Raw genomic sequence first — 27,315 nt, forward strand, 5'->3', positions numbered from 1 at the left:
TCCTAGCTAGATCCACAAAACTATGTCGGAATCTTGTCGGAGCTCGATCTATCTCTCGGTGATCTTTCGCAGCATGAAAGGTGAATGAGATTTGTATCATGCAAGTTCGTCTTTCCTCGTAAACCATAATCTTAATTGTGGATAAATGATCATGTTGTTGAACCCAATTGAAGATCTATCGATGGTCAATTAAGTTAGTTGCTTACTGGTCAAGTTAAATTCCTCCTTTACTCATGTATTTATTTTGAATAAGCATATAATTTTGAATAGTTCTCTAGTCTACATTAATTACCATTAGGGAAAACATTAGAACTCTAAATTCAGATAAGTCCCCCCAATACAGAAATTTCCGGGTTATATTGTTTAATTAGATGACTTGAATTGTGGATCAAACAAATTTTAAAAACCTGGTAAAAACTGAACATGGTTTAATGAGTAGTCTCAGGATGGCACCATGAGTTGATGCACACAAATATTAAACTATATGGTATTCGATCAATTGATTTTCAGTACCTCAAGATTGAATTGAATCCCTTATACATCTTAAAAATTACACGTTTTAAATTATGATATGCATGTATAATTGATTTTAAAAAATTACACGTTTTAAATTATGATATACATGTATAATTGATGATTGAACAATTTTATTTCACGGATTTTGGCACCTCTCAAGTTAGTTGAATAGTTCAACTGTTTAAATATTTAATTTAATGAAGAAAAAAATTAAAAAAGAAGAAGAAAGAAATGGACTTGGGATAGTCGCATAATTGGGATTGGGCCAAAGCCGTTTGTTTATTAGTTGAACCGAACCGATGTCATAAAATTTCAATGGACTTTACTTGTAAAATACAACGAGGCCCATGTAGAATCTTAAAATGGTCCTTTTCGTCCCTGAAACATGAGGCTGAAAATCAAAGACTTGGAATGGACAGAAAACATTATCCAAAATCCAGAAATGTCTCAAAAAATCACACGTCACAAAAATACGAAGCGGGAGAGGAGAGGAGAGCCTCTAATTCAAACCAAACAACTTTGTGGTTGTTAGCAGAATGGACGCACACACACAGAGATGGTGGGTGTTGCTTCTCCTTCCTCTGCTCTCACTCCTTCTCCTCCTCCCTTTCACTGCCACACGCCGCCGCTCGCCGCCACCACCACCTCCGCTTTCTATCCGTGTTTCCTCAGCAAAAGCACCATGGATTTCACTCCGAGGTTAATTTCAATTTAGCTGGATTTTTCTTTCTTAAGTACAAATGTTGTAACTTTCGAAAACCCAATTGTTTGATTTATGCCTGTGATTAGTTTTTTCATCTGGGATTCACTTAAAGTGTGTTCATGTTGTGAATAGATATGCAATTAGCTGTAGAATGTTTCTTGTTAAGTAAAATCTTAGCTTTTTATGATTGTGGAAGTAAACTTGTGACATAATCCAATGGTAAATTATTGGGTTTTCTATCTAATCATGTTACGCCCTAATTATGTTTTTTTATGTATTCCAGTTGCAAATGAATCAAAAGGGACTGAAATCTCTACTGAGACGGTAATTGAGAAATCGGAAGCCGATAAAAATAGTTGATGGAATGGATTTTGGAGAGCTCTGTAATGATTTCGAATGTCTCAGTAGTCCTTTGGTTGAATCAACTGCTAGACTGCTTCTACGTGATATCTTAGAGCTTCGAGAAGGAAATCGTTCCTTAGCTGTTTACGCAGTTTCCGTCAAATACAAGGTAGGTTTATTTTTAATTCCTCAGTATTAGCTTAGTGGAACTTTTAAACAGTTCAAGAGCAATAATAGATGTGAGCTTCGCCTCCGAGTGAAAATAATTCATACTTATCTGTATTGGTCTTTCTTGTGTTTCTACTTATTGAGCTTGTAGTTCGTGTTGTGGTTTGTTCATAATTTAATATCATGTCATGATTTAGTAAGTGCAGGATCCTGTTAGAAGCTTTACTGGTCGTGAGAAATACAAAAGACCACTTTGGGTAACTGGCGCTCTAGTCAACCCTTCTGTGGTGAGTTTCTCTTCTACATTTAGCTGGTGGCTTCTATTTTAGCTTAATCCTTATGAATCATGCCACCTGGAAAATGACGAGTTTTACTTTCACATGACTTAGAGAATCGTCTTGGTTTTGTTATGCAATAGAGAAGTTACCTCTTCTTTACAACATACGCATCAACTATTCTTTATTAATTGGTTTAATTTCTACTCGTTGCCATAGACTGTCCAGGAAATGGTAATGTCATCGTCAAGCATTCTGAATATCAAATGACATTAAGAGGAATGCCTAAATCTATTGTTGGTGGCTTAGGAGGGCCACTCATAATAAGAATCGATTCCAAATTCATTTTGAACCAAATTAGTGGCCAAGTTATCGAGCATGAGGAATCATGGGATTTATCAGCTTCATCAATCATTGCTCAGTCATTCTTCTGGACGTCGCGTCGTCTTTTTGCCGCCACCGAGGCTGGGAAAGACATAGCTGAATCTGCCAAGAACTTGAGTAATAGTTTATCGTCTGAGAAAGAGAACATAGACATATATCCTGATCCTACTGGTGATCCAACAAAAGTGAGTTCTTATTCATACAATGATCATAATTATTTAATCGTCTTCTGTTTCTAGGTTGAGTCGTTTACAAGTTTAATCGTTTTTTTGTTGGATGCAGTTTTTCCAAAGGGATGACAGCTTTCAAAGAGATGCATACCAGTTCGCTCTATTCCTGGCTATCCTCTATTTTATAGTACAGTTCTTGAGGGCAACCTTGTAAATCTGTAGAACATATATACTGTCTTATAGTATTTGTATGTGTATCTAGTGAAATTACATTACATTATTTCTTCTTTTTTTTCCATTTTTGTAATGAAAGTTCAACTTTTTGCTTCATATAAAGAATTCTTCAATTCACCATCTCCGACTGCGACACGTCGATAATGTAGGGTTGCGACGCATCGATTCTATTGAACCACGAGGCAAGTGAGAGGAGATCAAACATTAGCAACAGTTGGAGATTTGAAGTGATAGATGAGATTTTAACGGCGGCCAAGACTGGTCCTCTAGTTGACGTGTTCGCCAAGTCACGTACTGTGGGTAAGCTTCGTAACGTTCAAGTGCTCACTGATGAAGATGAAGAAGGGAGATTCGAACTAATTGCAATTTCGTTAATTCTCCGTATTGATTCGAACTAATTGCAATTAAAGCTTACATTACAGTAGATGATAATAACTTAAGTTAGTTTCCTTCAAAAAAAAAAAATAACTTAAGTTAGCTACCAAAGCCCATGGGCCTTATAAAATACTAATTTGGGCTTGTCTCGGGCCAATAATATTAGCTGAGACCAGCAAAATAGCTATACAGATTCAAATCTATGGTTCAAATACCTTTGCCAACATACTACCTCCGTCTCAAAATAGATACAAAATTTAGCATATAAATTTTATGTAAAAATTTGCATCTATTTTAAGACGGAAATATGAAAATTTCTTAAAGTTCAGAAGAATAAATAGACATTTTAATATGTTCTTTTTGATAGTCGATATATAGTACAAATGGCTCGTGTCTGTCTTGTTATAAATTTAAGATATATATCGGATAGATTACCATATATAATGTGCTGTTGGGAAAGAAAATCTTAAACATATTATTCACGTCTTATTCGATTGAGTAATTATATTATTTATTGAAAGATATATTTTAGTATAATTCACGTGATGGAGTAATATTATTGGTTGTATATCTTAAAGTTAATGAATTTTATATTTCTTATGGGTTTTTTTTTGAATGATTTTAAATTTAAATTTCACCAATAATATTATTTTAATTGTTCAGCGCAAAGGAAATCACAACAGGACTTTGATAAAGCATTTCACTTGTCCATCTTACACATTTCCTACAACCCCACTACTCTTTGTCTCTCTCTTCTCTCAACACACAACATAACTTCTATCTATAACATTTTAACTTTGAACCCTAAATAATAACTACAAAAGTTAAGAGTTTAATACAAAATGGATATTGTGGCCAATACAAAGTTTACTTGATTTTGCATAATTGCATGGCTAGAGATGCAATATATGTCCTTCTTCCTTGTCATTCTTGTTTTTGGTTCCACCCTACATAGAAAGTAATAATAGCCATGTTCTTTGAGCATCTTACCGTAAAAGATGATCATCATCTCAAAGATATCGGCCGAGAGAGCATGGATTTCAGCTCTAGAAAAAACAACAAGATCATCACTTGAAGATTCAAATTCAAGGCGAAATTCAATCGTTAATATTCGTCGGCCGAACACAAGAGGACGAAAATTAGGAAGAAGAGCTAGGTCTCCATTTCCATGGGCAAAATGAGAATATTTTCAATGCTAACAAGCATGAAGTCCCCAGTGGTCCAAATCCCATTTCAAATTAATTAAGGCAAAACATATTTGTGATTTTTTATTTTGTTTTATAAAGGTAATTTTCGATCTCTTGTTAGTGATCATATGATCATAAACGTTTTAATTGTTCATGTAAATATAGATAGCTCATGATGTGTGCTAGCTACATTACTACTACTTGCTTTATTTCTGTTTGCATATACATCAAAACTAGAAGTAGCTAGTGATGACTGATGAATATGAATATGAATATGGAGATTACTTTCTCTTCTTTATTTGTCAAAAGAATTAATTAATTTATTGATTAAGAGGTAGAGGCTTCCATTTGATCTCAGACATGGCTTCATACGTACTTCGATCAAACTTTCATTTGAATATTCGATCTCAAAATAGTTTTTTGCTCACATGATATCAAGAAAAATCAGTTTGGTTAAGAGAATTCTAGGTAATTTGTTAATTTCTTGTAATTTATGCTACAATAATTATACTTAATTACTTGATATTAATCCTTACACAAAAGAAACAATAAAAATGAAGAGCTGAAAATGGTTGTACACACATTAAGAAAAAACCTACTATACTTCTAACTTTTTTTCCCCTTTTTTTAGTGGTTTAAGCTTCTCCCTTACTTAATTTGGTTTAAGGGAGACAATTAAGACTTTAATTGATGCAATGATGAAAGGAGAAATTAATAAGGGACATATCAATCTTCTCTAGTTTTGCGTGTAAGGCATCCAAGCGGGAGTGGTAAAATAAAACCGTGAAAGTGAAAACATCTGACTTTAACCTCTCTCTTTTTTTCCCTCTTTCAGTCAAACAATGGTTCAAAATCACCCTTTTTGTGCGGTAAAATTGAAAAACATTTACATGTAAACAGGATTTGAATTACTATTTTCAAAAATAAGAATTATTTTTTTTAATTAAAAGTTGCAATATCATTGATATTTAAAAAATTGAGTATAAAAAATTACAATTAGAAAGGAGTTAGCTAAACATAAACAAATATATTTATCTATAAAGTTGTGTATACTAAACATATATGACCGTATTAAACTACAATTCCGTCTAAATATGAAAGGAAAAATTGCGTACAATAAAATTGACTAATTTGATGATTTTCCAATTTAATTAGGTACACTGTGACTGTGCTCCTGCCATCCTCTCTGATGATATGCATATGGGTTTGATTTCTTGCTTTTTTTTACTTTGTTGAAAAGCCTGGAAAAGGAAAATTAAAAATCTGAAACAGTGATTTTGACTGCCATAAAAAGGGTCATCTTCTCCACTGTTTTCTTCTGCTTGCTTTTTTTCTTTACCCTTTGTTTGCTTTTGGCTAGAAATAATCACATTTTCATACTAAAACTACGTACTTTTTTATATCAAGATGTTATGTGTCAACTGAAATCAAGTTAAGTTAGATATAAAATATCTTAGCCGACAAAAAAAAATGAATGTTTTTAATTTTTATTGACCGATGCACTTTATAATTGACTTCTCTTATAATCCGTCCGACTACGTAGTCGGACGTGGACGGAATTTTTTTATAATATCTACAAAATTCATTTGATTATCGGTTAATAGATCATTTTAATTTAATAATAAAGTTTCCCAAAAAAACAAATGAATGAAAAAACATAACTATACCATAGATTCGAATTTCAGACTCCCATATGTAAATATGTGTGAACGATCATAATTTTATTTAAATAACAAATTAACTAGAAGTTGATATAGACTAATAAAAAAATTAACATCTTATCACACATTTACTACTTCCGACCGTAGTTAATTGTGATATTTTTTATGTATTAGGTGAGAGTATTATTTTAGTTAGATGGTAATGAGATGAGACATCATTTACGACATTTGGCTTCCAATTCCATACATTTTCTTTGACCGCATGCACGAATTGTCAACATTTAAGCCACTCACTGAACTGAAGAGTGAAGTCAAGTACTATTTTGTTTTACTGTTTGTAAATTGTACTGGCCATGCATGAATATTTATTTGAACATTATCTTACACCACTATCGAGACCTTTTTTCCAGATACATTAGCTTTGATCATCAAATGGTAGAGAAGAAAATCAAATACATAACCAAAATTATATTGGGCCAATTAACAGGTCGTGAAATTTGCTGCAATAATAATAAATAAATTTTACGGCCCATTTACCATCCAATACGATCGGAAAAGGCCGTACTCAACTTCAAGACCCATTCAAAATTTGATGAAAACACCTCAGCAAAGGAAGGTGTTCGAATGTGAATTTGTGATATTGGATATGATACACTTAATACTTTTTGTTCAATATTAGCCATAAATTTACTCTAGATCCAACATCCATCCAATCATATATTAAATATGTTGAATATAATTAATTCTCATTTTGTTATGTACGATTGTGTTAGGTTATGTTTGAAAAACTAAGACTATATAATAATAAAATTGATTTTGAAATCTACCCTTTAAAATTCACATATCCTATATCCATATAGGAGATAATAATATAAGATATGAAATTTATGGAGAAAAATAAAATTGAAGCTCCATTCTTTTTATTTTAAAATATAAAATCAAAACACAATCTTACATAAAAACTTCAGAACTAAATATATTTGACACATATAATATTATGATTGAATGCTGGACCTATTAGCAGGAGTCAAATGCTTCCTTGTTTTTTTAATGCACCTTAAAATTTCGATCAAGTTTGTGACACCCAAATTTATTCTATGAACAAATCGCATTATCACGAACCTTAAGTTATCAATTACAAAATCAATATCAGATAAATATGCTAATATTGTATGATATCAAGTGATTAGTAGAAATCAATTTTGAGTCCAAAATAACATGGTTCGCAAATAGATACGAGCTAGCAAGATCAGCGAGAAACCGTGAAATTAATAAGGTGAAGTTTAATTTCGCAGTGGTTTTATTCGAAATCTATTCAGTTTCATTTATATATTGCTCTAGTTGATTATTACTTCACACATTCTATATAAGTTTGAGCACGCAGATGTACAGTAGAAAAGAAATGATCATTGCCATGAGGAATCTAATTTATCAAATCTTGAGCTCCAAGTGTTAATTAATATTGTAATTCGGACTTCAAAACAAATCGGGTTAAGCACCCATATATACTACCTCGCATATTTAATTTGCGATTTTGTTTTTCTTTTTTCTTCATTAGATTCATCCAAATATATCTATCTATTAGATATATGTTCATATGAATTAATCTAAAAATGCAAAACCATCATCATTAGATTCATCCAAATATATCTATCTATTAGATATATGTTCATATGAATTAATCTAAAAATGCAAAACCATCATATATTTTGATACGAAGAGAGTAATTAACTACTAATGATGATATTATTCTTATACTGCAAGTATCATAATAGACATAATATGGATATGTATAGCTAGTAGTATTATTCAAAGAGTAAAACCTTCAGCTTACTGCATCTTACATTTTCTCACAAGTCGCTACTCATCGACGTTGGACCAAGAACTAGGGCTCGTTTGGAATGATCGATGGAAATTGAATGGATATGAAAATAACAGTAGCTAGCATCGTCAAGTCTTACAACATAATATAAGAAAAACTTAATACGTACGATAATGATCTTACCTCTAAAATATATCTTTATGAGAAAAAAAGTGAGACAAATAAAAAAACGACATATGTATAAATTATTTAGCAATCCCATGTAAGCCGATCTAGGGGATTCATATTATAGTACATTCCACAATTCATCAATGGAGTCTGATCAACAACACCATGTTTTTCGACGTCGTTTGACCTCTCTAACGACGTCAAGAAACCATCCAAATTTCGATCACAGTAATTATTCTGATATGGTGAGCACGTCGAGCCAATGTCCCGCATCATCATTTTCCCTTCATGATCAATCTTCTCAAAATCAGTAATTGCTAACTCCGACTTAACCATTACTTGTGCTTGTAATTCGTCTCTTTGAGAATTAATAGTATCAAGAAAGCTATTCTCCCACGTACAATAGTTATCATCAATCACTCCGAACCGGGATAGATTCAGAATCGGACAGGACGAAACCGATGCATGTGGGGTTTTTTCTTGTATATTAGTCAACATCAAATTAGGGTTTTGGACTAATTCAATTTTTTGATACATATCGATCGAGCTTTCTTTGCTTAAGTCCGAATGGCCTTTTATCGGTTCGCCGACCGGAAAACTGGAAGGTAGTGAGATGAGACTGGGTTTGATGTCTTCAAGAGAGGAATCTTTGAAATAAGAAATATTACTAAAGGGGTTAAAAACATTAGGTGGTGATGAATGATATCGTTGACCAAGTTGAGGAAATGTGCATGCAATAATATCATTATTGCTGAAGTTGGTTTGAGGAGGAGGAGAGACAAAGTTGTGAGTATTGGGATCAAGCCCTTGTGCAATAAGCTTCTTCTTTATATATGAATGCCAGAAATTCTTCACTTCATTGTCGGTTCGACCAGGCAAATGTTTAGCGATTTGCGCCCATTTGTTGCCTAACACTCTATGAACATCGATGATGATACACTCTTCTTGTGCAGTGAATGAACCTCGCTTGAGATCGGGTCGTAAGTAGTTTATCCATCTTAGTCTACAACTCTTCCCACATCTCTCCAATCCTAAAAAATGGATAAGTGAGTCTAATAAATTAACATAATCAAGATGTATTATAATACCTCCGTCGACGCAAATTGTTGCAAATTTTTCTATACTTTGCATAAAAGAATTTGCAATTATTTTGAGACGGAAATAATAATTAGCTTACTGGGTTGTCCTAATTAAAAAGCAGCTAGTACTTGATCAAATTGGCTGGAAATTTATCAGAAATTGTCCGAGTTTGACCACAATGGTCGTGATCTCTCACATCCTTTACGTTAGTCGATAAGAATCAAGATCATATGGTCATTTTATGTGATTCGGTCATTGTTTGGTCGTGTTTTGAGCCAAAAAAATGGCCGCAAATTCAAAAGCTGAAACTAAAATATTATAGTAAAAAAATTTACCGGCTTGTTTAGGAATAGAGCTCCAAGAACCAAAACCATGAGTGTTGATGTGTCTAATGAGCTTCTCGTCTTCTTCGGGTGACCAAAGGCCTCTCTTGACTTTCTGTTTGCTGCAACAGTTATGCCCCATATTTCGATTTGATCAATTAATATTGGATCTCTCTCTCTCTCTCTCTCATTAAAATATCATGAAAAAGTCTGTTTTCCTATTTGGGACTTGTTACTTTAGACAGAGAAGTGTTCATCTCTTCCCTTCTATATAAAGATGATTTTGTTTCCCTTAATCGTACATGATTTATTGGAGAGAGAGATATGACTTAGGGAATACTCATGAAAGAGAGGACCACATAACTACATAAGCTTCTCTTTAGGTAAAACATTTTAATTAATATTTACTTTGATTTTAGGAATGTGACGCATTTTGCCATGAGATTAAATTTTACTAGACGGTTTCATTTAAGATCATGTTTTTTCTTTTTAATTTTTTTTAATAAAGGATAAAAGAATAACTACGTATTATAAAACAATCTAGTGGCTGTGTTAGGTCGTGTGAATTTACGATATAATTTCCGGATGAAAGTCATAATCCTCAAAATTAAATAAAAATCGTATGTAATTGTTATAAAATATCGTCTATAACCAAGACATAAAATTTATCAATAAAAATTTCAGCATTGATCAGATACAAGCACTGGAAAATAATGAGGCAGTACAACTAAACAATAAAACAATGTGTAAAAATATAGAAACTCTCAATAACTATCTCTGTCTTCTTCTTATGTTCGACCAAAGTTGAATGTTTTCCAGAGCAGCTACTAGCTACCTCATGTTGCGGTATAACTAAAAGATTTATTCGTCGCATTGTACAACACACCTTGATGTACGGATACGAAGAGTAATCTCCAATCTAGGGATAACTTCTTAAAAAATGATCAAAATCCTCTCATTCCATAACCTCCAAGAAACAACCACAAATATAATCAACATAAACTCCCTCTAATATTCTAAGCTAGATTAATAAGCATGGTCGAACCGTGAAAGGTTGTGACTTTTATTGAAATAAGTTTTGATAGTGAACGAAATAGTATTAAGTATTACCATTAAAAAAAATAGTATTAAGTATTAACTTTAAAAGAAAAAATCACATTCTCAAAGGCTTGATGTTATAAGGTCCTCTTTTGAATCTCTAATTTTTAAGGTGTCATGGGCATCCAAATATTTGCTTAGATTTTAACCATTAATCGAGATGATCGAGCGTATTTTAAAAGTATGTATATTTTTAGTTTATCACTAATTAAAATCATCACGTACGGTATATATTGCTTCGATTTCTACCATGCATCATTAATTATTAAAGTTATGATCATTATTAGATGGGAGAAAATACTAACCCCTCACGAAAAAGCAATTTCCTTTATTATTCTCTCTAGAAAGATTTAAATATCTTTCATAATTATGTAATGTAACTTTATTCCAATAAACATGCATTCAATAATAATTTGTACTCTTTTTGTATGTAAATATATGAATTTTTATTTTTTTTTAAATAAATTTAGGAAGAGATGTATATATTTATTAATGTTGATTAAATATTTTTTTTAATATACGAAGAAAAAATTAAAAACCATGTATTATTATAGGGAATATATGAGTACTGCACACACCAACCTTTTTTTATGAGATACACGACGATGACAATTGACTACATTAATAACTACTTTGCTTATGTTAAGCTTTAAATGGACGACTGTAGTTTTAGAACATTCTTTAGGTGTATTAATTTACAAGTAATTTGGACATAATAATAATGAAGCTAAGCTATAGACTTAACTAATTACCGCCGTCAAACTATATACAATGTAATTCTTTGTTGGATTAGTTAATGAAATAGTAAATCTGATTTATTAATGCTGAGTGGAGGCATTTTTTATACTGTTGAATTTTAATACAAGACATGATGAGGGTATCTTTTAATCATGAGGGTTTTCCCTAGTTGCTAATGTGGTCATTACCCTTAATTATGGCGTCTTTCCCTTAATAGTCACACATTTATTCAATTCATTTACTTTACGAGAATAACGAATTAAATTCAGTTTTCGTGGAGAAGGAGAATCGGAGACATAGATTTGGACCTAATATATAAATTACATTAGATTAGATTTTTTTTTTTGAAGTTAAGTTATAAAGTAAATTAGATTTAATGATATCTAGCTATCAATAGAATCCGTACAGGTATATTTGTCTTTAATAGTTCATTCATTTCCTTCTTCTCTTTTTTGGTAAAATGCTTTTGGAAGTCAATTCTCACAATCTATTGACAGAATAAATTCGATGCAATTATTTAATCATTAATAATATTGTACCTCCTCTATATGTATATTAAAAAAAAAATAGTTGCAAATCTGAAATAAAATTCAAGAGAGCAGGGCGTGATGTTCTGTGTAAATAAGATAACATAAATTAAAAATCTATTAACCTCAATAAAGGTAAATGCATTTGTATATAAATTCAATGAAATCTTCTGATTGCCAACAGTATTAATTCAGTTTACAAACTTCAATTATGTCTTCAGACCTTGTGTTGATACGAAAAAGATGGCGTGATGCGGCTGACAAATGATCAAAGCTTGGATCATTAGAGGGCAGCAACCTCGAAATTTTAGAGAGTTTCCTTATCTATGAAAAGTTGTCCTTAATTTGACATAGAACAATTAGTTGTCCTTAAGGCAAGGGTTCATTAACAAGGCAAGGGTTTCGGTTTAGGATTTAAGCATATTAGGGTTTAGAAGGTGACTTAAGTTTAAGCATATTAGTTCATCTGTACGTATACCATATATACATGTATAGTAAGTAGCCAGAACTTCTTGCTTATGAAATGAATATATACAAATTAAGTCTTGGCGTAACGGTCAGGATGAAATCACGAAAACATCATCTTTACATGAAAATGTTGCGTATATCAATATTTTCACCTCTATTCCTAAAACGAGAAGTCTCAGTGTATCATGATTAATGTGTCCTTTCTATTTAGAAAAAGGAATATGAAGCAAATTTTTTGTCGACATTTCTTCATTCATTGTTAATTGAGCCTTGAGGTCTAAATTTCTTGAAGGTTTGATGCTTGGAGAAAATGTGTGTGTCTGCTTTCATACTTTCTTACCCTCTTTTTTTCTTTTTTTTATGTTAATGACTTTTTTTTTTTTTGATGTTAATGACTTTCTTTAGTTTTGCTAAAAGGAGATATTCATATTTTTTATATATATGTTCAAACGGAGAAAATCACGTCGAAAAGGAAAGTGCTGTAAAAGACGTGACAAAATTAAAGCAAGCATGTCCTTTCACAACTTTTACATTTCATATTAAAAAAAAAAAAAGCACAGAAATTAATTGTGAAAACATGTCCTTTCACAACTTTTACATTTCATATTCAAAAAAAAACTTTTACATTTCACCTCAAAAATCATTACATTATGTTGTCGAAGAATAAAAAAAATCATTATATTGTGCAAGTGCAAGATACTTATAGAAAGAAAGAAAGAAGACATTCCTTATGTTTTCCACTGTTCTATTTTGCATCAAGTCAATGCTTACTGTTTATATGTGCCAAATGACGTCAGTTGCCGCCAAAATACATCATAAAACATGATGTGAGTTCAGAGAGTCCAAAGGAAAATAATTCCAAAAATCAGCCCTCTTTAAATTGCTAGACACAAATAACTCTCATGACATTGACATGCAGAGAACTGATCAAATTCCAATTATTTGATAATATTCCGCTAGGAAATCACTGAAATAGCTTGTATAAGACATCGTTACTAAATGATGCGGAGTATTGCTATTGGGGTTGTACCTATTTTCGATATTTTGTTTTTAGACGACGTTCTCCCATAATGTGCTATATTTTGTAATTATATATGAGTTAAAAAATTTATCATAACTAATATCTAAAAAACTCCATCATAATTAAATTAATTAATAAAATTTAATCTTTATAAAAAAAATATACATAAACGTCGATATAATACGAACCCTTGTTTATACAACAAGACTTTATTAAAACTCTAATCAACATCTCCTTTGTCTCTAAATCCCTCTATATCAATCGTTATATTAAATCTCTATGTAAAATATTATTATTTTTTTAAAACAATATAAGTTGAATTTTTAGTAAATGCAATAATGGTAATGGGATCTTTGCCCTGGCTTTTGTGGGTTATTAATCACGTTTTTTGAGCTTACAAAAAGAAAATTAATCAAGCTCGCTTTTTGAGAAAGTTACTATTGCTAAAACGGTTACTTCAAACTCTAGATGATCATTAAGAATGACGGACCGCCATCCATTAATCCACCATATGTTTGGTTACTAATACAACTATATTATATATGAATATATGATATTAAAGAAATAGAACTACTACTGTACTATATAAGAAAAATAATGTTACCGACAATTTGATGATTAAATATTCTTAATTTAAAGTCTTTTCTAATAATCAAAAGCTAAAAACAAACTTGATTATCCCCACTTGTCAAGCTATCAATGTGTAATAACTCATTCCCGCTTTCCGCCATGCCCACACCGTCTTGTTTCTTTGCCTTTTTATTTCTATCCCGTTTATTTCTTCATCGCACAATATCAGCAGCAGCAGTAAAACCTATAACATTCGTTTGTTTCGTTTCGATAATTAAGTTATGGAGAACGATACTCGATAATATCTATGAACTTTTATCAAATTTGAAGAGTTTGAAATTTTATTCGAAGATTATTGAACAATCGACTCTATCACTTTCAATCTTTTATTAATAATACTACATCCCTCCTTTGTTTAAAAAAAACTTGATCCAATTTTATCATTAAAGAAGTCCTAAATCGCCAATCAAAACGTGACTCAATAATTAAAATATTTCATCATTTAAAAGATCATGGATGCAACTTATGATGACGCGGATTTTAGGTGATTTTGATTATTATATTAGGCATTAAAAAAAAAAGAAAACTAAAGCCGACTTAAAAGAGAAAATCAAATTGATTGAATCGAACTGATTAAAATCGAAACCCTTAAACGATGACAACAGTTTCACGTAAGCCCAGATAAGGGGAACGGCCCAATATAAAGAATAAAGCCCAATATAACAAATCCCATCAACTTCACGATTCGATAAAGAGAAGAAAACCCTAAATCCTCAATTCCTCTTTTGCGTGTTTTAGCTTCATCATCATCAATTCAACGGAACTCAGAGAAGCTGCGAACATGGCGAAATCTTTGAGATCAAAGAGAGAGAAGAGGCTAAAGGCTATTCGTAGAGAGCTTGTGGTTCCTCTTGTTAATCAGAAAGAAGCCGCCAAGCTTGCTGCCCAAGAAGCTGCCCTTGCTGCTCCAAAGCTGCCCGTTCGTCTTCCTTCATCGTCTTCATCTCATATGGAAATCGTTGATGCTATTAATGAAAACACAGCCGTCCACACCACCACCACGCCGTCCGCCGCCGCCAATAATATGGGTAATTGAACTCATCATCCGCCTCATTTTGAATTCATTCGATTCAGTCTTCAATTTGCTATTAGCTGAGAACTAAATCGGAACCCTTTTGGTAATTACTGCAATCTTGACTAAATTTCTGGCATCTGAATTGTAATTTGATGAATTGCATTGTTATCTAATTGTCTTTGATTGCAATGTATTGACTATGAAATGTTCTACTGATTGAATCTTGTTCGAGCTTTCAATCATAATCTGGTTATGCTCCTTTTACAGATGTGGAGATGGCTGTACTTGATGGAGACAAAACCAATGGGGCATTAAAGCCAACCTCTGGAATTGGAAAGAAGTCTAAAAGGAAGTTTAAGGTTGGTAAAAAATCCAAGCGTCAGGGTAAAAATAGATTGAGGAAGCGTCACGTTTAACTTTGTAATGGAAACAAATGAGCATTCTTCTCACAAGATTTTGTTGAATGTAGTCTATTTTACTTATTGAAATATTTGGTTCGTCGAGTTTAATGTATTTGTGTTGTTAGGGAGTAATGATGCAAAGCTTAAGCGAGTTTGTTTTTGAATACAATTCTAGAACCTATGGGTTTACATATTGACTATTGAAGACTTTGTGATGATATCTTCAAGTAAATTGTTTTTGGTCACATTTTATGTGGTTTTGTTTCCCTATAAGATAGATTTAACATTAAGGCTATGGATTTATCTTGAAATTTTACCTGCTAGGATAGTCGAAATTGGGAATTTCCAGACATCTTATGTTTCTCATGTAATGTTGTCAACTGATTGGTGAATGGATCCATTGGAATGGGGAAAGTGCATTTTAGACGATCTTTCCAGATTTCCATTCACACACAAGGCCTTGGCATTTGATCAATTCTATGTGTGGCCGTCTGGCTCATTCACCACGCCATTTTTCCAGTCAGTAGGCACCACCTTAACCTCCCATTGCAGCTGTTTCCACCGTTTGACCGGGCACACTCTCTTCATATAAAATCTCTTTAGATATTTAAATTTGTTAATCCATTTTGACAATTTAGTGTCCAAGTGCCTTGAAAAAAATTTCTTCCCCAAACAAGAAATGATTTCATCAAGGGTAGTTCAGAGAATGTCTCCAATAGAGTGCTAATATCATTTCTCATTTTGACGGCTTGGAGAGAAAATGGACTCAAGTCATATGTTATAAAATTTTAAGTGGTAAATCTCCACCACCGACTCTCGTATCAGCTCAATGGCGTGTTGCTAGCATCAGCATCCCTGCGTTCCCCTGGTTCGAGGGTCGGTAGGTGCGAGAGAAAGGTGTTGATGATTGATGATGATCATAAATTAAAAAAAAAAGGTATTCTAAAATACCTCTATTTTTGCTTTTTCCCAGAATCGGCATTTTTCTTTGAAAAGATTATATGTAATTTGCAGAGCTTCTGAATACACCAAGCACAGTCAGTAAGATCAAAATTTAAATTTATTTGGAGATTTAATTGGCTGTTTTCCATAATAAACTTCTTAACTGGAGCTGGGAGAATTTTAGACGATCAAACTAATGAAAAAAAAAAAAAATCGAAATCGGTGAATAAATTAAAAAAAAACAGCCATCATTCTTCGGTGATATTTATCGTTGAAATGTTCAAAATGAAGTTGAATCATTTTTTACTCGAATTTATTGTACTAGTTCAATGATTGTTTATTTTATTTTTATAATTGTAATTTTAAGTATTATATCTGTTTATTAAATAAATGAACCAATTCGATTATTCATTAAAAAAAAAAAGTTCAATCCTTGATATTTATCTGTTTTGAAATTTTAATCTCTAAAGTTTATCAATTTTAACAGGTTAGTGTCTAATTGCCTAAGAAAACGATAATGCCCCAAAGAAGACATAATTTCATTAAGGTGTACACGCGAATGGAGTGCAAATAGCATTTCCTATTTTGACTATTCATGTAGAAAATGGCCTGGGCCCAGTAACTCAATTTTGTATAAATATTTTACTTTTACTTTCTCACAACCGACTCTTGTTTCGGCTCAGTGGCGTGTTGTTAACTAACATTACTGAGGTCTTTCTGTTCGAAAGTCGGTAGGCGAAGAAAGATGAAGAAGATTAGAAGAAGCATGTTACAAGGAATTTCAGTCTTCTTGTTTATGACTATTCTCAAAAATAAAGACAAGGCGCAACTCCATAAAAATATTTTTTTAATAATAAATCAATCGTATTAGTTACTTATATTTTTAAATATATGCATTTTAAAACTTAAAATTCAATAATCCTCTGCAATATTTTCATACCTATGTATGATATATGGATGATCAACTCGTCAACTAAATTACAATCTATCGCTATCAGCCAAAAGGTTTCATTGGCTTATAATTACAAATCTAACCCCTAATTTTGAAATATTAAATACTGACTAGCTTCATTAGCCCACACCAAAGTCCAAATGTCAACTACAATTGATTCACATTGCTAAGGCCAAAGAGATTAAGCTTATAGTTTAAAATCTTAAAAGAATTTGTGTCGTCATGAATTTTGTGGGTTGAACTTTTTTTAAAAATAAAATAATAATTTCTGTGTATAAATGATTTAATTAATATAATAATATGAGTAATGAGTGGGGAAAAAACAAAATTGTAACAGATATCTAATATGGTCAATTCATATGGAAAAGCTTTGCACCATCAAATAGATTCTTCACCTTTTCAACGCGAGAGCACATAAAACGACACCATACACAACCAAAGTAACAAACTCTCTCTCACTCTAGAAAAACTCACCACCACCGCACTCCTCCGCCAATGGCCATTTCCACAACCCAAAACGGCGGAGACTCGACCGAAAAAATCTCTACGGCCACCACAAGGAAGACGACAAGCGACAACAGAATTAGCTACATGGTACTTTTAGTGATCAACTACTTATGTCTTTTTCTGGGTTCTGTCTCTTCAAGCTTACTCTCAAAATACTATTTCATTCACAAAGGATCGAGCCGATGGGTTTCGACTTGGGTTCAATCGGCCGGTTTCCCTCTCTTACTAATTCCCATTTACTTCCCTTACTATCTCTTAAATTCCACTCATAGAAAACCGTTTCATGGGTTCACTCCAAAAATATTAACCGTTTCGATTTTTATTGGGTTCATGTTGGGTTTGAACAATCTTTTGTTCTCGTGGGGTAATTCTTATTTGCCCGTTTCGACTTCTTCTCTTCTATTATCGTCTCAATTGGTGTTTAACCTGATTCTCTCTGTAATTATCGTTAAACAGAAGATTACTTTCCAAAATCTCAATTGTGTGGTTCTGTTGACGTTAAGTTCGGTTCTTTTAGCTTTAGGATCGAATCATGATAGACCGGTTGAACTTACTAAAGCTAACTATTTCAAAGGGTTCTTCTCTACAATCGGAGCAGGTAAATTGCATGCAATTTTTTTTAATAAAACTCTATTGAAATTAATTTAAGGTGTTCGAGTCGTGGGTTGATACTAATTCAGACAAATTGCATGCACTTATAAATTGCATTTTTTAACGCTAATCATATCTCGAGCCGATTGCACTATTTCCGATAGTTTAAATTCGATTCAAATTTGATGTTATATAATATTGCACTCGATAACTATTTGACACATTATATATTAAGAAAAGATGTGAATTGAAAATTATGCATTTAATTTTAATTTTAAATATTACTACAAATGATAGTATAGTCTTTTTAAAAGTGGGTTGAACTTTTTATTTTCTTTTTAAATATTTATAACATTACAGTAAATATTATTATATGATTATCGAATGCAATTTTTTTAAAAAAATAAAAGAAAACGCTTTCTTTTATCAGAATAATTGATGAACCAGGTCAAAATTGATGAATCGGCTCAAAATTTGTACAAATTATGAAACACTGTCACTTGTCGAGTCAACTTTTTAAACCGAATGATCGAGTTAATTGCATGGTTTGTTCTTTTGATCGTGCCAGGATTGTTATTCGCATTGTATCTTCCAATCATGGAGTCGGTATACAAAAAAGTCTATTGTTACGAGATGGTAATCGAAATGCAACTAGTAATGGAGATCGCCGCCACGGCGTTAGCCTCCGTCGGAATGGCGTCGGAAGGCGGGTTCTCGGAAATGCAAAGAGAGAGCCAACTTAAATTCGATAGAGGAGAGAAGCTTTATTGGATCACTGTATTTGCGAACGTGGTGACGTGGCAGCTCTGTTTCGTGGGGACAGCTGGCATGGTGTTCTTGACCTCGTCGTTGACCGGCGGGATTTGCATGACGGCGTTATTGGCGATGAACGTTCTTGGTGGAGTGGCGGTTTATGAGGATGAATTTGGTGGTGTTAAAGTTGTGTCCACCGTGTTATGTGCTTGGGGGTTTTGTTCCTATGTGTATGGTATGCATGCTAAAATGAAGATTGAAAATGAGATTTGTAAGAATGATCAGACGGTGGAAATGGCTTCTCATTCTGTACTTGCTGCATCAGATACCGTCTGATCATGATTATATAATGATGATTAATAAGCTTTTGATCAAAATTACAATCCTATTGTTACTCCTACGCTAAACGCTAATGCATGTTTTTTTAAAATTTTCAAATATATTTAAAAAAATATATATATATATTAATATTGACTAAATATATTTTATTTTAGATGAATAAAGAAAAATTAAAAAACATGTATTAGAAATGAATAATAATTATCTTTAGATTTTTTTTTCTTAATTATTATTAGAGGTATTATACTAATATTATTTATGTTAAATTTAAATGAAAGTAGAGATTTATTTATTTTCAATAAAAATCTAATACAAACTACCCACTTAAGTATTAGCTCTCGTGGAACATGGCCTTCACGATAGAAAGAAATGTTTAACGTTCTCAATAGTCTTGGTAAACGTTCTTTGTTGCGTATTTAATTTTACCATTGTTATAACTAGTCAGGGGGTCCGTCCGGTGGACGGGAGGGCATTTTCCTTTAGAAACTATTTAAACGGATGTTATATATAATCATCATATCATAATTTATATTTTAGAAATTCGATAATCATCAAAATATAAATACGAAAACGAATGTTTAAGTAATACTATCCAGATGAGCATTAAGATTAATTAGAAAAAAATAAAAATAAAAAATTCCTAACGAAATCTAGAATTGTTTGCTTGGTTCATCGATGCTAATCTTCTTTCTCAACTTTAACTTTAACCAATCTTGGTTTTTCTCCCGTATCATCCTCGTCATCAGATGAAATATACATTGCTCTTTTTCTTTTGTTGGATTTGTCAGTTGTCGGAGTCATGTCGCTATCTTCTCGATCGGTATCCTACCATACCAATTTTAAAAATTTAAGTTCATTATATATGTGTATATTTTAGGAATGAAAAAGCGCCTTATAACTAAAGATTCAATCGATAGTGTTTATACCTCCAAATCCGCATCGACATCTTCTTCTTCTTCTTTCTCAGAAGTCTAGAAGGAAAAAAAAATTCAAGCTTTTATATTAAAAATACGGGTGATAAATAAGGGAGCCCCAACTATAATATTATATATATGTGTAAGGTAAATGTGAAAAAGTTTACTCAAGTGAAGTGTTTATCCTTGAACTGTTTAATGAGACCCTCGTCTGATGTCACTTGCTTAACGGTATAAGTTACATCACAATCCGAGAATAGATCCTCCTCGATAATTCCAAATTTGAATAGCATCTCTTTGTCGGCAATTGCCTCAAATTCAACTAAGAGGTTTTTATTTGATTTTTCCTAATGATGATCATAAAATAGATAAGGTGGTTTACAAACACGTTTAAATAGAAACATAAACATAAGCTCAATTTATTTTCTACCTTGTTTGATGGATTTATAAGGTCAGTTGCAGATTTGTCGATCAACAATTTCACCATCCGATCAAATAGCATTAATGATGTCGTTCCAGTACGATCACGGACTCTCACTTGCATCTTAAATTTGAAAAAAAAAACCATGATAAATAATTGACTTGTGTTGGAATATGCATTAGCGGATCGGAATTGGCACTTTATTTAAAGCCCATGTAGAATGCTGTTAAATTTATATCGCTTTGCCCTTAAATTTGGTGATATGGCCCAGAGTCAGCAATATAATCAATTAATTAAAAAAATATAAGGCTAAAAAAATAACATTACTATTAGTATAAACGGATGAATTTAAGAATATAGATTTTTGATATCTTACTTTGGCTCAACGGTCAGCAGGTTTTGACACTTTGGACACCACCATTTTGGCCCATTCTTTTCAACTTTTTTAATTGCACATGGTACATCCTTCACAATACCAATTCTCGATGGACTCGACTTCGATTATTCGTGCAAGCATTGTAAAAAGTTCCACCTGCAATAGAATTTTGAATATTTTACTTTTCTTGATAGGTTTGATTATAATAAATTCTCCAAATAAATAACTACTAATTAAGACTATGAAATTATTATTACCTCTGGAGATATATAAAGTTTTTTAACTGTGATTCTTTTCATAAGGAGCAATTCATCCGACATCGAAACTGGTCCCGATAGTTGAGTTATAATTTGTGCGTAGGAGCCTATATCATTAAGTCTACAATACACCATAAAATCAGTAAGTAAAATCGTAAAAAAAATATCTAGTGTAAATTAAAATCAATCTATGGTATAAAATAATTACTTTTGGCTATATTCGACATCTTCAAGTAGATTCGGGTTGACGAAGATCTTTGTTCCTTGAAAATTATTACTTATTCTAGAAATTTTTGCAATTTAAAATTATTTAAAATTTATTATGGTATATATTATATGATGAGATTTTAAAAAAAAATTAATATAAAAAATTGATGAACTTACTATTAAAAGTATTCGTAACAGCCGATTATAAAATAACAACTATTGATTTCTTTAAAGTTGTAGCATCCAATATAGCTTCATTTACTTTCTTGGCAAAAGCATCCCACAAAATGCAATTAATCCTCTTTTTCCTTGAGCATAAGGGAAAAATAAGTATTTAAATAAAAAACCATAATAAATAAAACAAAATTAGATCAATGACATAATTAAATTTATATGATAAATAATGATAAAAAAAATCTCCAAATCCTTTAGAACAAAGGTAAGCAATTTCATTATCTTGTCTGGCTTGACTATTTCCCTTATTTTTTTCATTCTCCACGACATGCCCAGTAATATCTGTTTTTTTAAGAGATCTATACGATTATAATAAAAAAGACAAAAAAAATTAAATATAAAAGTTAAAAGTAAACTTACCAAATATAAACGATTCATTCTCCTTATTTAAAATTGAATCAAAGCTCTCAAAATTAAAAATAAATTTTGAAATCCTTCGTTCGAAATCTTTTGGACTATGGTATTTTTCAAGAAGAACAATTTGTATTGATTTCTAGTAGCTTTAAGTTTGTTGGTAGGTTTAGAGACGAAAGAATTTTGGAAGCTATATACTTCTCCTTCACTTATTTGTTGTCTATATGTTGCAAGAAGATCTTTTTTTATTGTTGCTTGAATGCGGCCATGCTACACACACAATAAAATATATTTTATAAAAGATAAATTTATTAGATACATTAAAAAATAAAAAATTCTAAAAATTCAACATCATAAATATTCTAAGGATAAAAATAACCTTATCATCAAGCAAAATCATCTCTATACTTCACGGCTACGGAAATTTGGTATTGTCCAAAGATTTAAGACGCGAGCCTTAATCTTCCAATCAATACGTTCAGGACAAACATCATCGATTTGAGAATATTTTGACGCCATCCTACAATAAAACGATCTATAATCAAAAGATTGAAAAGATAATTATTTCAATATAATTTCGTTGATTACGCAACAATAGAATGTTATATTGATAGTTGTATTGATGAGCAAAAATAAACCTTACCCAAAGCTTCTTTTTGAAATAAAACAAAGCTAGCTTAGCAAAAGAAAATCGTACCGAAAATTTTTGTTCGTATGGATTGAATTTAGTATGTTGCATATAGCTATAGCTATATATATATATATATATTCCTAAAACAAAAAGAACAGAAAATAAGAATCTCATATGATTAGGAATACTAATTCAAAAATATATATATATATAATAGTTAGGAATTTGATTTGAAAAGATTAATTAGGAAGCCATAATATATTCGTAATATTACGAAAAATCAGTCAAAGTGAAGAATATAAATTAATTATTAAATTTAATGGAGAAGTTGAAACTTTAAACATCGAATGAGATATCATATATTGTTATATTATAAGAATAAAAAATGCAACTAATGTATAATATTACATGAATATGTCCGGATAGTGTTCATATATATGAAGATATAGATATATTTAAATATGATCTTATTTTACAATAATTAAACTATAATTCATTGAAACATTATAAAAAATAAAACTTTTATCTTAAAACAAAAATATATAAAAAAAAAAGGTTTTTGTGTCGTAGAATAGATAGAATAGTATTTATGAATGTATGACAACAATGTGAAGCAGAATACAGTATATATACTACATATAGTAGATGGCGTGAATTCATCATATTTGCTAATTAATTATGTCTAAAATCCCAAAGAAAAATTAGTTTGTTTAATTATTTTATTGTGTTCTTGAAATCCTAATATAGTTAGAAATCGGATTTGGTGGGGAGATTAATTAAGAATTGAATTTGTCTTCTATTAAAAATAAAATCCTAAAGAAAAATTAGTTTGTTTAATTATTTTATTGTATTTGATAGGGAAATTTATTAGGAATTGGATTTATCTTCTATTAGAAATTGGATTTGTCTTCTATTCATAATAGTTTGTTTAATTATTTTATTGTGTTTTTAAATCCTAATTCAACACAAACTTGATTCCTAATTAAACCGCCATGTGTCGGATGTTGATTTGACAATAAAATTTTACAATTGAATTGCAATTAGAACAAATTGAACAAATTAAAAAAAAAATCTCTCTATTATCTATAAGATGCACCAAAAATACAAAAAGTTAGTAGATTTTTGACTTAATTTTACATTTTACTTATGAATTATTTGACAAATTGAATGTTTTATAGGTGAGGACGGCTAACATTCTGATTCTGCTTGCAGTAGCTGTAGTACTGTACATCATAGTAGGATACTGTACATCATAGTAGGATGCTCGATGGATTCTTACAAGACGGCAGATTACCTCCTAGGTTGGTTCAACTTCTCATGGAGTCTAGTTGACCACTTATACTCCTTTCGATCCATGGTAAGATTAAAAAAAATAGGTCTCCTAATCTTCTTCTTTCTTCTTCGCAGCGCCCTTCTGACATTCTTCTTCCTTTACGATCGATATCCGATCGTGACAGCCGGCTTGAACCTTATCTTAGAAAGATGATCAATTAGGGCCTAAAAAAATAAGGTTTGTATAATGAAAAAAAATATAATATACCATCCAAATTAAATAAAATAAACCTAAACTTATATTAATTTAATTAAATGAATAACTTTTTTTGAAGGAATAAAATGTATAAATATTTTATATAACATAATACTTCTATTAAGTCTCTTATCATTTTTTTTTGAGTAATACAAATATATAAATATTTTATATGTATAATTTTTATTCATGCATTTTAATTTTATAAAAAGTTATAATAAAATATTCCATTGTTTTATTCCGTTAGGGTCTCCAATGTGGATCAATCGAGCTTGCTCTCTTGTCGTCAGCTCTCTCATCTAGCTCATTGTCGCCTTCTTCATCTTATCTCTTTCGGTTGCGGTAAGTTTCTATCTGTTAATTTACCTTCTAAACACGTGTTTATTAATTTCAGCTTATAATTTTTTTTTTCTTATTTTATTTTAATTTGGCTTGAATCTAGCTAACTAATTAGATTGGTCTACGGGTGGGAGGGATGCAGTGATGGTGTATTCGTACATAATGTTCCTCAAGCTAGGAAGTTGATTAAATCTTTTTTTTTCTTTATGCTAAGTTGATTTAAATCTTTGGATGTAAAGAATTTTGTTCTCTCATAAGATGCAATGTGTACATTTTTTATACTTAAGAAGTATAAATAAATAAAAAAGTTTATTTAAGTAAAAACTATAAAACACTTTATTTAAGTAGTGATCTTATTACAAAGCAAGCATAAATAATACTCCGTACATTTTTTTCTTTTCTTCACAATGGTTAAAGTTAAACATACTGTAATTTTTTTACTACAAACAAACAATCAAGCTGCAGCTTCCGCAGCAGAGGAGACCTTGTGGAGGACAAAAATGGGGTCTCCCACTTTAATGGCAATTCCCTTTCCTCCATTCAGATTGTCCTTCCACACTAAATCTTGCCCCAAGTATATCTACAAATCACAATGAAAGTTAATTAAATCATTTTATTTATTTGAGACCACCTTTATAAATAATCTTGGATTCACATGATTCTCACCTTTCCTTGTTGTTTCAGATTTGGGCGTAAAACTTTATCCGATCTGAATGTCCTGAGAGTTTCATTAGGCTCCACGCCTATGGCCGCTGTCTCTTGGCTAATATTAGGGATCTACAAATATCCATGGGAAACATTTTAATGTCGTATGGTGGAATGTTCATCAATATGATTCTTTGCTAAATGAGTAATTATTTGCACCTTACAGCGAGAGGAGAGTCGGACTCCTTGTGAAGTTGTTTATCTTGATCTCTTTCCAGAGGTCTTCAGAAAATGGTTCACAGCCCTCAAGAAGAATGCTTCATCATGAAATAAACATATAATTAGGATATTTATTTTTAAACCAAGACTCCAAGAGGACATTATTCAATGAAGAGAAATACATGTAAGAAAGATATCATGCCTGGTTTGAGAGCATCAGGAATTTTATTGCATTATTTGATCATAGTAATTTTTCTCATATTAGAGGATAACCGTCTTGCCACTTGTTAGCAAACTTAAAACGATGCGTGGAAGGCTATTTACCCTTTTCTTAGTAATATTATAATACTTGATATGCAATAAAATTCCTTTCGTTTGTCAAAAAAAAAAAAATCGTAGTTGTAGGAAAAAACTAATATATATTGGTTCACACAGAAACCTCGGTCTGAATCTGTTAATTGACACTGGCTCCTTGAGATTCTGGTTCAGTACATCCAAAGATTCCCGAATTTATATACACATGATTCAATTTAGCAATCTTATAAATTGTAGAAACAAGTAAAATGAAAGGAAATATTTTTGAGCTTTATTACCAATCTAACTTACTTGGGAAATCATATTGTAAGGAAATGAGTTAGAGAACATTAATTTGTGTCCAGGAGCATACTCAGGATTCACCAGTCTTGATTCTGATGCTCTGTTAAACCGAACTAGCCGGCATGGATTCCCTAGGAATTTCGTGAACCAGTTAGCGGCCTCCTCTCCTTGGTCTAATGCAGCACCAGACCAATCCTTTTATGAGATTCCATCTGCTACGCTTGACAAGTTGCTATTCATTGAAATCTTTAGCACATCCATTCCAGACAACTGTTAAAAATAAAATTAAAAATTGTATAGAAAGAAAGAAATATTCATAATGAAATTATTACCCATATAGGAATTGTTTGTAGGCTCCCAATCCTCTGAAAAGGCTTCACTTGGAAGCTCAACTTGAACTAGAGCAAGCTTTGGTTCTACTTTTTGAGTACATACTCTCCCTTCTGAGTTTATTACTACCCAATTCCTATCCCATCGGAATCCTGTTTATTCATATATGTAAAAATTAAAAAAACAGAAGAACCATTATGGACTACGTTTATTTATTTTGATATTAACGCGATTAAGATTACAAAGTAGGACGGATACATCAATCCTTAATAAAAATTCTGAATTTCATCCTAAAAGCAAGATATGCTTGGCTTAACGTTAAGAACATCAATTGCATACATCCTAACTAGAAAATCTATAAAAGTATCTAAGCTAATAAACCGTTCAAAAAGTAGCTACACAAGTCTGAAATAAAATTACGTCCAAAGAAGTCTATGCTTGCGTAGGAGGGGAGGATCTCAAAACCGAAAGTAGACTAATTAATCAAAGTGGCTCATTGAACAAAGCCAAACTGAAACCAAATAACTGGTCATGAATCCGAATCAATTATAAATGGACAATCTCGAAGTAAAATTGCTTATTAATCCCAATAAATCCAAATTCCATAACAACACTTGTTACTCTATCAATCTAAGCAAGCTTAAAAAGTTCACATAGTCAAACAACATCGGATTTAAACTGTAAATCATCTTTTGATTCATTGGCTTAGTATTTAACCTCAAGAAAATGAACATTTTCTTTTATTTTGACTTGATGAGAAAATATCATACCATCATACAACAACAAGCCACAATTCCACCAACAAGCCACAATTCCACCATGTGGAGTCGGTTATACCATTATATATAATCTAATTATTCATGTAATGCAAAT

General features: G+C 31.5%; 3 protein-coding genes and 2 pseudogenes across 3 annotated transcripts; 3 read left to right on the plus strand and 2 right to left on the minus strand.

The window, feature by feature from the left end:
* The first annotated feature begins 1,052 nt into the window (after positions 1–1,052).
* Positions 1,053–2,772, plus strand: LOC139881228 (uncharacterized; annotated as a pseudogene).
* Positions 2,773–8,086: 5,314 nt separating this feature from the next.
* On the minus strand, positions 8,087–9,550 carry LOC139881229 (uncharacterized). The gene is made up of 2 exons (XM_071865739.1): positions 9,421–9,550; positions 8,087–9,036 (listed from the first exon to the last, which is right to left on the minus strand). Exons 1-2 carry the CDS (start codon positions 9,548–9,550, stop codon positions 8,087–8,089), a joined length of 1,080 nt encoding a protein of 359 aa, XP_071721840.1.
* A 5,121-nt stretch (positions 9,551–14,671) lies between these two features.
* On the plus strand, positions 14,672–15,321 carry LOC139881230 (uncharacterized). The gene is made up of 2 exons (XM_071865740.1): positions 14,672–14,918; positions 15,173–15,321. Exons 1-2 carry the CDS (start codon positions 14,672–14,674, stop codon positions 15,319–15,321), a joined length of 396 nt encoding a protein of 131 aa, XP_071721841.1.
* Positions 15,322–17,791: 2,470 nt separating this feature from the next.
* LOC139881217 (probable purine permease 4) lies at positions 17,792–19,387 on the plus strand. Its single transcript, XM_071865730.1, has 2 exons — positions 17,792–18,305; positions 18,867–19,387. The coding sequence occupies exons 1-2, from the start codon at positions 17,792–17,794 to the stop codon at positions 19,385–19,387; spliced, it is 1,035 nt and encodes a 344-aa protein (XP_071721831.1).
* A 5,718-nt stretch (positions 19,388–25,105) lies between these two features.
* Positions 25,106–27,263, minus strand: LOC139881231 (uncharacterized; annotated as a pseudogene).
* Between the last annotated feature and the right edge of the window lie 52 nt (positions 27,264–27,315).

Source organism: Rutidosis leptorrhynchoides, unplaced genomic scaffold, assembly GCF_046630445.1.
Source record: "Rutidosis leptorrhynchoides isolate AG116_Rl617_1_P2 unplaced genomic scaffold, CSIRO_AGI_Rlap_v1 contig132, whole genome shotgun sequence".
Lineage (NCBI taxonomy): Eukaryota > Viridiplantae > Streptophyta > Magnoliopsida > Asterales > Asteraceae > Rutidosis > Rutidosis leptorrhynchoides.

Coding starts and splice junctions, on each gene's coding strand:
- LOC139881229 (XM_071865739.1), bottom strand. CDS start 9,550: ATGGGGCATAACTGTTGCAGCAAACAGAAAGTCAAGAGAGGCCTTTGG. Junction 9,037..9,420: donor CTCTATTCCTAAACAAGCCG/GTAAATTTTTTT, acceptor TCCATTTTTTAG/GATTGGAGAGATGTGGGAAG.
- LOC139881230 (XM_071865740.1), top strand. CDS start 14,672: ATGGCGAAATCTTTGAGATCAAAGAGAGAGAAGAGGCTAAAGGCTATT. Junction 14,919..15,172: donor CGCCGCCGCCAATAATATGG/GTAATTGAACTC, acceptor CTCCTTTTACAG/ATGTGGAGATGGCTGTACTT.
- LOC139881217 (XM_071865730.1), top strand. CDS start 17,792: ATGGTACTTTTAGTGATCAACTACTTATGTCTTTTTCTGGGTTCTGTC. Junction 18,306..18,866: donor CTTCTCTACAATCGGAGCAG/GTAAATTGCATG, acceptor TGATCGTGCCAG/GATTGTTATTCGCATTGTAT.